General features: G+C 39.1%; 1 protein-coding gene across 2 annotated transcripts in view; it reads right to left on the bottom strand.

Moving 5' to 3' along the window:
- The window catches only part of SEPTIN7 (septin 7), a 36960-nt gene that overhangs the window by 7155 nt on the left and 17797 nt on the right, over positions 1–12008 (bottom strand). Inside the window, exons 6-10 of one of the 2 annotated variants that reach the window (XM_081834834.1) lie at positions 10689–10781; positions 9606–9702; positions 9201–9252; positions 8130–8255; positions 1571–1591 (exon numbers count right to left, since the gene is read on the bottom strand). In XM_081834834.1, the coding sequence (XP_081690960.1) occupies positions 1571–1591; positions 8130–8255; positions 9201–9252; positions 9606–9702; positions 10689–10781 (389 nt within the window). The remainder of the gene's footprint in view (positions 1–1570; positions 1592–8129; positions 8256–9200; positions 9253–9605; positions 9703–10688; positions 10782–12008) is intronic. The other variant, XM_081834835.1, reaches the window with a different exon arrangement.

Here is a 12008-nt window from a genome sequence, read left to right as displayed (position 1 = left end):
AGCTCTTCTGTTTGCTGTAGATGTGGTAATAGGAAGCAACAGTTTCTCAGTAATTCCACATCAGCCTGGATGCTAAGAAACTGATGGGGAATGTCTTCTTGAGCAATTTTGTAGTGGCCACCCTACTGTAAGAGTCCTTAAATTCTTCATCTTGGTCAATATGGATCACTGTACTGTATAAGGAATCAACTTCAAGGAGCTAGAAAGAAGCAGCAAGTGAATTCAAACCAAGTTTACGAAGGACGATGAATGGCAGACTGAGCTTCAGAGTTATAAAAGAAGCTAGAAAGGAAGACAATGTGAAGTTAGGAGAACCTAAAAGCAAATGATCATTTCATGGAAGCAGCCTCCATGAGTTCACATGTCTGAGGTTCTGCTGTAATATAAGTTAAGCCACACCCAATGTTTATTTGAAAGATTTTGTACTTTTATCCAATGATGAAAGGGACAAGAAAATTAAAGAACTAATTAAAACCAGTCCTGCTGTGAAGAATTTGCACATGGAGAGAGAGAATACATGGTGTAATCTATTTTCAAGGCAGCTACTACGGTTAACTTATATTAATACAGAAAAAAGCCCTCTCCATGGAATATTATCAGGATGCCTATTATCATCACTAAAAGCAAAAAAGGATTTCAATAAATGGAATTTTATTGCAAGGTTGCATGTTTACGTATTTGTCCAAATAAATGCTGTTTTTAAATGCATGCACTGAATATAGATGTTTCCAGTGCATTTAAATATGAATAATCCCCCCCCTCGTTCAAAAATGAGAGCAAACCTCAAGAACTACTCAAACAGACACACAACACCTATTTGAGTGTTATGTTCCAGAGAGGACACTTGACCTGGTGAGAGTCTCTGGTTCTTTAATGCTACGGAAGATGGAAATGAACTAGGCTGTGCCATGCTTGAACATGGAATGTCTCAGAGCCAATCTGTTCCCTGGAAAAAGAGGGGTTAAAGGCAGACAGCTAGGGGCATGCCATGTTCAAACAGGATGCAATACCACCCAATTCATCAATCACTACTTCCTCTCCATGGTGAGGGGAATGGGCACATGTGCCTAGCTGACATTCATGCCATTCTGACTATTCTCTCTGGAACACAATATCTGAAAAGAATGAAATCTGAGCCTCTGCAAGCTACTGATGTGATATATCTACATTTTTGCCTTCTTTATCAGCACTCTGATTTGATAATTTTGGCACTTTCAAATGCCTTGGTAACCAACTGCAGCTTCAGTGGAAAGAAATGAAGCTAACAGGTTCTTGAGGGTCATTACATATACAATCAATCACTGTGCTGAAAAGAAGCAAATTATGAGGATTTCATATCCAATTAACTGCTAAAATGGTCTTATGCTCTCTCTGTGAATAAATGTGCTCTCACAGTAGATGTCACTAAAAATATTTAACTTTATGTTAGGGAATTTTATAATAAAACATTAAAAGCAAAACAAATGCAATCGCTGAAAATAAAAGTTTTGAAAATTACACTCAACATTAAAAGCCTTTTTTGTTTTAATCCTTGTCTTAAGTCTTTTGAAAAATTTAAATGACCACTTACATGCCTTCAACTGTGTCAAATCTAAAAAACAAAAAATACAGAAGCTTAGCATGCTCAAATAAAACCACAAAAATAAAAAGCAATAATTAAAAAGCAAATTCATTATGGATTTGAAGCTACTTTGGTTTGTATGCTCTCCAGCAGCAAGATTTCCACTGTAAAGTGACAGGTTGTTAGTTAAAGCTAGTTAAGTTTTTTGTTTTCAATAGTCTGTTAGTTCAAGTGCTCTACACAATTAATGCAGACCTGATGTGCAAAGCTTTTTACCTGTGTTTGTGTGCAAGGAATAATGCATGCTCTTTAGATGAAAACTTAAATATTTTAGTGACATTTGCTTAACTTCTCAAAATAAACACCAATTCACAACTGTCTCAAGGCCTATTGCTGCTAGTACGCATATTCAAAATGGCCAATAGCACCATTTAACTCGCCAGCAGAGGTCTCAAAAGGCTTCTCTGGAAAATATTTACTATAATTAAGATCAGATGATAAAATGGCAACTGTAAGAGTCACTCCACTCTCTGCCTTGTATTTCAAAGATTCTTCCAGGTTTATAAACCATTCAAACTATTTCACAGATTACTTCTAAATTCTAATATCATAGCTACTCTGGAATTTCTGAAAGGAAAAAAAACCTTTTGATTCTCCCCCCCCCAAAAAAAAAATAGCTCAACCAGAACAAGGTAGGGACCATCTAACCTATTCAAACAATGTCCCCATTTGTATGATCATATCTTCGCTTAACAAAATGAAGCCCCTTGCAACTGAAAAAACCAAGAAGTCTTCAGTTTAAAAGTATTTCCTATTTTCTGTCCCAGCTGCAGAAGCCATATAGGACTGTTTCAGATAGGTGCTGTTGCACTGATGCAACGCTACTAGGTACGTCACAGCTAGATACAAAACAAGATGTATGTGCAAGGAGTTGGCAAGTTATATAGCAATTTAACTTTGACACCAGGATGAGAACTACTGTATTTTTTGCTCTATAAGACTCACTTTCCCCCTCCTAAAAAGTAAGGGGAAATGTGTGTGCGTCTTATGGAGCGAATGCAGGCTGCGCAGCTATCTCAGAAGCCAGAACAGCAAGAGGGATTGCTGCTTTCACTGTGCAGCGATCCCTCTTGCTGCTCTGGCTTCTGAGATTCAGAATATTTTTTTTCTTGTTTTCCTCCTCCAAAAACTAGGTGCGTCTTGTGGTCTGGTGCATCCTATAGAGCAAAAAATACGGTATTTATTGCATTGGCACAACACTGACTAAAAAAAGCTCAAATGCATTTTCAAGAATTTATACATGCAGGTCCCGCTATCTGAATGCTTGTTATCCGAAATCTCAGTTATCTGAACACAAATAATTATTCCCAAACCTAGCTACACAAATGGCTGGTTCAGGTAGCTGAACAGTCAAGAGTTGTCCCACTTCCTTACTTGCTTGTGTTTTGCTGGTTGGCAGAGCAAGAGAGAGTAGACAAATCAGTTTTTCCTTTTGTTTGGCTTTTGCCAATTGTCTGCAGCAATTTCAGGAAGGAAGCAGGAAGGCACAAATCACAGATTAGAAATGTTCCCATAGTAAATAATTAAAATCATCAGCTTGATATGTGAATGCTCACCTAACCAATTATCTCCTGAAAATGCACTGTGTTCAGAAAACGGGACCTGCATGTGTCTCAAATCATGTCTCATATGCTCACTGCTGCTCTCTAAACCTTAATGGTTAAGAGATTCAAGTCGTGTAGAGATATGAAAAAACCCCACCCCGATCTGCTACCTCAGAAGAGAGATCCCATTCTCCACAGCATGCGCAAGGACAGAGTCATCGTGATCGTAAGAATCAAGAAACAACAGCAAACAGTTTGCCAGCACCATTGTATCAGATATATGACTCCTTCCCTAGCTGAAGAGTCATCTGAAGTTGCAGCAAATGCTAAGCAAATGAAAGCTTATGGATCCTTTCTAATGTCCCCTACAGCTGCTAGACTTGAAGGGAGGGCAGAAATTAAATGAGGAATGACCTACACAGTAGTTGCATTTTGCTGAACTTTAACATTAGTTATACAGTCATACCTCGGGTTGAATGTGCTTCGGGATGAGCGCGTTTGAGTTGCACTCCGCAGCAACCGGAGTGCGTTACTTCCGGGTTTCGCCGCTTGCGCATGCACAGACACTCGAAATGACGTCACACGCATGTGCAGAACCGCCGAAACGTGACCCGCAGACACGGGTTACGTTCGCATCTAGAGGTACCACTATACTGAGTTGCTGACTGCATGTAGAGTATTTATTAGACTGCATCACTGTAAATAGTTATCTTAGCAGGATTACATATTTGTTCTTCCTAGCTTTTAATACCTGAAGATCACCCTTTGATATTTAGTTTTATTAGAAAACATTTATAGGCTGCCTTTAGGAGCCAAACTCTCTCTAAATGCGGCTTGCACACAATTAGAAATTCAACAGTAATAAAATAAAACCCAAAACGTTCACTGTAACCACATTTTAAAAAACAGAATAATTAATAATAATAATAATAATAAGTCCTTGCAACTCAGCAACTGATTTAGAACCAAAGCAGTATTAACAGATTCAGCAGCCTAAAGAAGAACAGTAGCAAGATGGAATATACCTCATGAGTAAAGCATTGTGAAAAAGTGGTTTGTCCCCAAAATGCGCAACATGGTTACCTGGCTTGCTTCACACTTCTTTGAGATGTAAAGCAGAACTGGAAGCCCAGCCTAGACAGCTAAACGATGCAACCAACAGTGTGGGCTTTATGGCATCACCGCTATGACATTGTTTTCAGAAATTTCACAATATATGCAACCATTGTTCCCTTTGAAGCGCTCTGAACATTTTAAGGACCATGGGAAGCGGTCTCATGCTGTCAAATCAAATGCTTTGCTTCGTTAGTATACTGATCAAAGCATTGCAGGGAAAAGCAACACACCAGGAAAGGGACAGTTTCCCTGAAATTATTATTTAAGATAGCTGAGAACTATTCAACTACAACCTTGTTAACATGTGAAGATGCTGATCAAGCAGAAAGCATGGTATAGGCTTCCTGGTCCAGAATATGAAGTCATTTTCCTGAGCTCTGCAATGAAGTATAGAGCAGAGCACAGGGATGACTCTCCCTGTGCATCTTCCTACTGAGTCCAGCAACATCTGGAGGGCTATGCATTCCCCATCCCTGTGTAAACAATGCTTTAGCATTATGAGAATGAGCTGCTGAAAGCCTCAGCGTCGCATCCTCCTCCAATGAAGCCAGATGGACTTCAGAAACTTTCACTTTTCAAACCAATTTAAATATGATCTTAAAAAAACAATAACAATGCATAGCTGCCAACGTTTCCCATTTTTAAAGGGAAATTCCCTTATTCCAAATAGGATTTTCCCTTAAAAAAAGGGGGAAGTTGACAGCTATGCAACAATGCAACGTGCTTGAGAGGTTTCAACTTCATGGGAGAAATGTGAAATACTATTAGAGTTTGTTCATAGTGAAGCAGCATAGATTGTCCACAGATGTAATTTACACTATGATTTATGTTTCAAAAAATATACTGCAGACCAAAATATACTTGAGAGTCTGACTCCCAGAAGAAAAACGATAACAACAAGAAGGTTGGAAGATTGGACTTGTGAACATCAAAGCAGCAGAAATATGAGATGATTGGACCCTTACTGAGCTCGAAGCATGGGTACTCCCAACAAAAATTTTAAAAATTCGGCAAAATATTTGGATTTTAGGATTTTATGATATGTATTGGTATAATTCGGATTAATTAAAGTGATATGATTGAATTGTTAAATGGAAAACTTAATAAAAATTATTTTTTTTAAAAAAAGAGAGTCTGACTCCCAACTTCTGAATGGCACAGAAATGTTAACTCTCAAAAATGTTTAAGTTTGTATTTGGGCACAGGACTAATGCCAGACCCTTTAATGGTCTTACCAGTCATCTTTATGGACGAAGAAACCATTGCAATTTCAGAATTGTATAAACTTAACTTAACCTTCCAAAAATTGATGTATGTTGCTTTAAAATAAATCCGAAAAGAGAAGTGAGGGTCCTCATAAGATTCAGAAACCAATAAATTTGAGTACTTTTTTCTAAAAGTGGGATGAAGAAAAAGCAAGGGATGAAGTCCATTCAGTGATGAAGCTTCAATTACTGTATTTTTCGCTCTATAAGACGCACCAAACCAGAAGACGCACCTAGTTTTTGGAGGAGGAAAACAAGAAAAAAAAAAAATTCTGAATCTCAGAAGCCAGAACAGCAAGAGGGATCACTGTGCAGTGAAAGCAGCAATCCCTCTTGCTGTTCTGGCTTCTGGGATAGCTGCGCAGCCTGCATTCACTCCATAAGACGCACACACATTTTTCCTTATTTTTTAGGAGGGAGAAAGTGAGTCTTATAGAGCAAAAAATACGGTAATTTCCCCACTTTCCTGACACTGTACATGCAGAAGCTGCATGGGCTTGTTTGGTTTGACAGCTCCAAGAAGATAAACTCCTCAGTTGGCTATCCTGCAAACCTACTTGAGGGAGCACAGGAGACAGACATGTGCCAGAGAGAAAGCCAAAATTAACTTTTGAGTAAACATAAAAGTTCACTGAACTTAATAGTTGGGGAACAAACCTTGAGATTGACAATAGGTAACAACTGCAATTATTTTTGCATCTCTCATCATCTTCAGTTTGCATGTATATGGGAGCCAGATATTGCTGAACTTATTACTCCAGACAGCACCTTCTTAATGTATCAGATCCGAATAGTAGAAAAACCACTACCCTGTTGTAAGTTTAGTTACTAGAAATAGTCTCTGCAGTAAAACAACTGTGTTACATTAATTACCTAATGCACCAATTGGAATATACTGGGTTATATAGAGATATATAACCTACAAAAATAAATCTATGAATATAATACATATTCAGTTATTCCCCATCAGAAGAGTACAAGTCCATAAATACTTTCTGTGCACCTTGAGCTCAATTTAAGTATATTTCATTCTATTTGTACTCTTCTGCACCATGAACTGTGTAATATAATATTCCTTCTACCTTTCAGAAACTTTAACCATGAAAATGTGTTTTAACAGCATACCAGAGAAGAAGACACAATTTAATTTGCAAGTGAGGCAATAGCAAGGACATATAGATTCTTCTTACAGATAATGAATAGCAATGGGAACCAGATGGAACCCTGCTGATGGCAATACAGTATAGATTGGAAGTCAGTTAATGGCAGCACTACGTACCCCTATATCGAATAATGTAGCTGTTCAATTATATAAAATCGACATGCAAACCTTCCCATAATTGTCTGACATGAGCCCACCAGGCAAATAAAACTGCCTCAGCCGCCAAATTCAGGCTGGAAGCTACACTAAAAGCTCCATGTCAGCCAAGCGTACTTGAACCTATGTTGCGACCAAAGACGTTTCCTATGAAGAAAATGTACTTTGTTGACAATCCTCCCTCAACCATCAGGCACCAGCTCAGCTGACCGAACAACATCAGGTATGTTTCCACCAGCTCAGCTGACAGAACAACAACTTTCTACTCCTGCTGATATTACAAAAACTAAAAACTTCTGCTCACCCATTATTTTAAAATATTATGACCGTTGACTGCCAGCGAAGATATTTTGTGCTTCTATCCTGCAGGTGTTGCTGTGGTCTAAACCACAGAGCCTAGGGCTTGATGGGGTGAGCTCCTGTTGCTCAGTCCCAGCATCTGCCAACCTAGCAGTTCGAAAGCACACCAGTGCAAGTAGATAAATAGGTACCGCTCCGGCAGGAAGGTAAATGGCGTTTCCGTGTACTGCTCTGGCTCGCCAGAAGCAGCTTAGTCATGCTGGCCATATGACCCGGAAGCTGTCTGCGGACAAACGCCGGCTCCCTCGGCCTATAGAGCGAGATGAACGCTGCAACCCGATAGTCATTTGCGACTGGACCTAACAGTCAGGGGTACCTTTCCCTTTCTATTTACATATCCTGTATTTTTATCTTGTGAACCGCCCTGATATATTTGGATGAAGGGCGGTACACAAATTTTTTAAAATCAATTAAAATCAATACATTGAGTAATAAATTCCACAGCATACTTAACGACCTGAAGCGCAGACCAGACTAATGCACCCCAAAGGCCCATGCAAATACATAATTTTTCAACAAGTACTAGAAGCACACTACTGGTGGTGCTTGTGCTGGTGGAGGAGATTCCAAAGAATGGGCACAATGACAAATAAACTCCTCTCCCTGCTTGCCTACAAAATGGGCTTATGAAGACCCAGGAGGCCCCACTCTTTTTTCTCACTGGCTGGAATAATCCATATAGGAAAAGGCACTTGTAGTTTAAAATAAAAGGTAGGTTAATGTTTCTTGTAGACTGTGAGATATAAACAAACAACTGTAATAAATAATCGTAAGTAAGCTGTAACAATTACTTTGGTGGTGTATGAGCCTTTAAGGATTTGACTGAATGGCCAAATATGTGATCCAAAACAAATTTTCCATGAACTTGTGGGAAAAACCATATCACCACTTTTACTACCACTTACTTTGTTAGCTGCCCTTTGTTTTTGTTGTTGTCAACTCCATTGTACGTAACAGCCGCCAATTTTCTGCTTCGGTAGTTCTCATAATGGACATTATTAGTGACGTCTTTCAGGTCCTGCATGTGAGTTCTATTTAAGAAAAAGAAGAACTTATCAGTAACTTTACTGAATAACAGCTGATACATACAATATTAATTTTAATAAGCAAAACATGTGGCATGTGGCTTTGAAATGTAAAAGTGCTTTATACAGTGATTTATTGTTCTTAAAGAAATATGCGAACGACTTCATGTTTAGAGAATTCTATACATAACCAATAGGGAGGATACATTAATATTCTGCATATGTTCTTAATAGATTTGTGGAACCAAATTATGCCTCTTAGCATAATCACCCCCCAAAAAAATGTCTGATGTACAAGTATTTCCCAAATTTAAAGCTTGATCCTAACACACATTAAATTCAATGAATCCCTATCTAATTCAGAGGAACTTGCTTTTATGTAAGTATACTCAGGATCACATTGTGGTTTCTGCTCTTGCACCTTCTTGTTAAAACTCTAGCCTCCAAAAAAGCACCTACACATCCCACCAACTGACATATCAATTTCAAAATATCCAGAGGTATATTCAACAGCCGACTTTCACAAATTAAAAAAGAGATTTTCCTTTGCTTGCTTTGTTATGAAAATGTAGCCAAATAGTCTAAGCTATATCAGGAAATACTAAGTTTTTAATATTTCTTCCTGACCAGAAAAAATCCTACAATTATACACACTAAAAGTGGCCACTGGGTACATGCATATATATTTTTTATTTTAAAAGTTCATCGTTTATTCAGATGACCTTCGGTTAAAAAGAGAAAGTATTACAATATACCAGTTTCTTTTTCAACAGAATTCACGAATGGGCCTACTTCGCTAGTCTTCCAATGTGGTCCAGCAATGTGGAAGGCCTCCCAATAGATGGAAGAACCACAAGAGAACTTGGAAGGAAGGAAGGAAGGAAGGAAGGAAGGAAGGAAGGAAGGAAGGAAAACTATTCCCAAAACCAGTGCTGTACATCACTTGCTTACCTTATCAACATATTTCTTAGAATTGTGAAGTCACAGTGTTCACCATTTTCAACTGTAGGGGGGAAAATGTCACATTTTTTAAATACAGGAAACAGACACCTGCCAGTAGCAGATGGGGTGAAGGGACACTATGGAAGCCAACCCTCTATTTACCATCGTTGCTACTAACTTTGAAGGAAAAACAGCAGAAAGGGAAGGCATTCTAGCTATTTGATGTTGCACTACTACGATGTCACTATATGTATCACATGTTCAAATAAAAAACCACAAAAGCTACTGTAATAACGTTATATTGTTGGCTGCCTTGAGTGTACTATTGGAAAAGCAGAATATAATCAAATCACAACCCTATTAATGTTTTTTGGGCTTACAGGGAAGATCACACGTGGCCTTTTGTACACTTACCTTCTGCAACACCCCAAGGATATTGCCTTCCTCTAACCCTCTTGCCGTTGACTTCAATGATAGTATTGCTACCTACTACAGCAAGAGGTAAACGGTCCTGGAGGACAGAAAGAGTATATTTTGGGGGTGTAAGTACATAGTTTTACTCCTCTGAATACACGAAATATCCCAGTTGGATATGAACAAAAGGGACTTTTGAAACATTATATGGGAAAGGCCATAGCTCAATGGAAAAGCACATGTTTTTCATGCAAAGGGCTCGGGTTTAGTTTCCTGTATTTGCTAAAAACCAAACAGAAAATAGATGACTATTGTTCCATTGACCCTAGTATTTTCCAAGTGCCATCATGTTTGCAATGACTCAAGCAGAAATCTTTCCCTACGTTTCTATCTGAGATACATTCCCCATTACTATGTTTTTGCAATTCTACAGAACAATTCTACCAAGTCAAACCACCCAGCTTTGTATTTTTTTACACTGGCTGGAAGTGCCTTTTCAGGATTTCAGACAGATGCTATACCATTGAGCTACGCCTCTTCACATTAGAATAGCCCCCATGAGCCATTCCCCCTGTATCACACAACAGAAAGACTGAAAGAATTTACAACAACTGCCCTAGGTAAACCACAAGTGCACACCCCTTCAGAACCAGCAAACAAAAGGAGAACAAGATTGTAAAAGAAATGAGGAAGAGAAAAACTGAGATGTTAGAAACCTTCTGAGAAACATATTTAGATTTCCAAGTGCTGATAGAAGCCCAGAAAATGACTAACCATAGTTGAAATTAGCCAGTTTGTCCAGGTTTGGGCCAACGACAAACTGCAGATTATCTATTAATTGAAGCAAAAACATACTTCCCTACAAAGCCAGTGTTATTACACAGCAACATCTGGTATGTTCAGGCACTTGGGGGGGGGTTGCATGCAAGGGTTCCCCCAGTGCCTTCAATCTAGTAGGGAGCTCTGAAAGCACAGAACAGCTCTTTCTACCAAAGCAAAGAAGAAAGTCGATCTATAGAGCATTCTGTGTTCAAAGTATAAAGCTCAAGATGAGTTGTTACACCAATTTCTAAATTTTTGTACCTTTATCTTTTTAACCAACTTATTTTCTTCTTCATCATCTGTCTCTGGGAATTCGTATATTTTAATTTTGTGCTCTTGAATTTCTTTCATTATCTGAAAAAAATATTAATAGAGAACAGAAGCAGTGTTTTTGGCATGCTTATGAAGCATACATAGATTTGCAAGATACTTTAAAAATAAAATAATCAACCTGTCTGACAAAGGACATGTGAGATTCCTGGATATATGAAATGTATGTGGCAAATTAACCCGTCAGAAATACTAAAAATAATTCATCAAATTTTCTGAAAATCAAACTTGCTGATTCACATTGAACACCAAATACGGGAACTCCTGTCTGTGGTATTAGCTTTGCGGGGATGAGAAGGACATACAGTTATGCCAGAATGCTTGGATTTCTCCATTGTTCTTATTTCCTAATCATAAGTTGGGTATACTGCACACATTCATTGAATGTATTTGAGCTCAAGAGGCATGAGGCATGGAGACACATGAGACATGGAGTGTTATGGTGCTGGTTGGGCAGGGCAGAGGGGTAACTGGCCTAGGCAAGCCCCTAACAGTTTAAAGTTAGCATCTGGGGGTGAGGAGAGGTGAAGTGTGTTGGAAGATACATGCTTGGATATTTAAAATACAAGGATATTTCAAAGATGAAGTCAAAGAGAAAGGACACTCTATGGAAATAGAATGCTCAGCTTCAGGGCTGGATGCCAGCAGCAAACCAAAGTCCTCTAGCACTATATAGCACATCAGAGGAATGTTTGAGGCTGGGCGGGGGGCGGGGGGGAGGTGTCTCATTATACTTGCCAGAAACTCTGCCCTTCTTCCAAAGGCTTGAACAGCTTTACATGGCTCCTGTCCCAATATGACTGAAGTTCTGAACAGGAACATTTTTATTGCAGTATTTAGCTGCAAGCCCCACTTGCAATTGTGAATGTTTATTATCTATGTTAGCCAAATGCATTTCATAGGATTTGGAAGCTTTCTAGGTAAAGGTAAAGGGCCATTAGGTCCAATCGCGGACGACTCTGGGGTTGAGGCGCTCATCTCGCTTTACTGGCGGAGGGAGCCGACGTACAGCTTCCGGGTCATGTGGCCAGCATGACTAAGCCGCTTCTGGCGAACCAGAACAGTGCATGGAAACGCCGTTTACCTTCCCGCTGAAGCAGTACCTATTTATCTACTTGCACTTTGATGTGCTTTCGAATGGCTAGGTTGGCAGGACCAGGGACAGAGAAACGGGAGCTCACCCCGTTGCAGGGATTCGAACCACCAACCTTCTGATCGGCAAGCCCTAGGCTCTGTGGTTTAACCCACAGT

This window comes from Podarcis erhardii, assembly GCF_964252035.2.
Source record: "Podarcis erhardii genome assembly, chromosome: 12".
NCBI classification, from domain to species: Eukaryota; Metazoa; Chordata; class Lepidosauria; order Squamata; family Lacertidae; genus Podarcis; species Podarcis erhardii.
The sequence above is the reverse complement of the archived record's forward strand: the minus strand, read 5'-3'. Positions and strand labels throughout refer to the sequence as shown.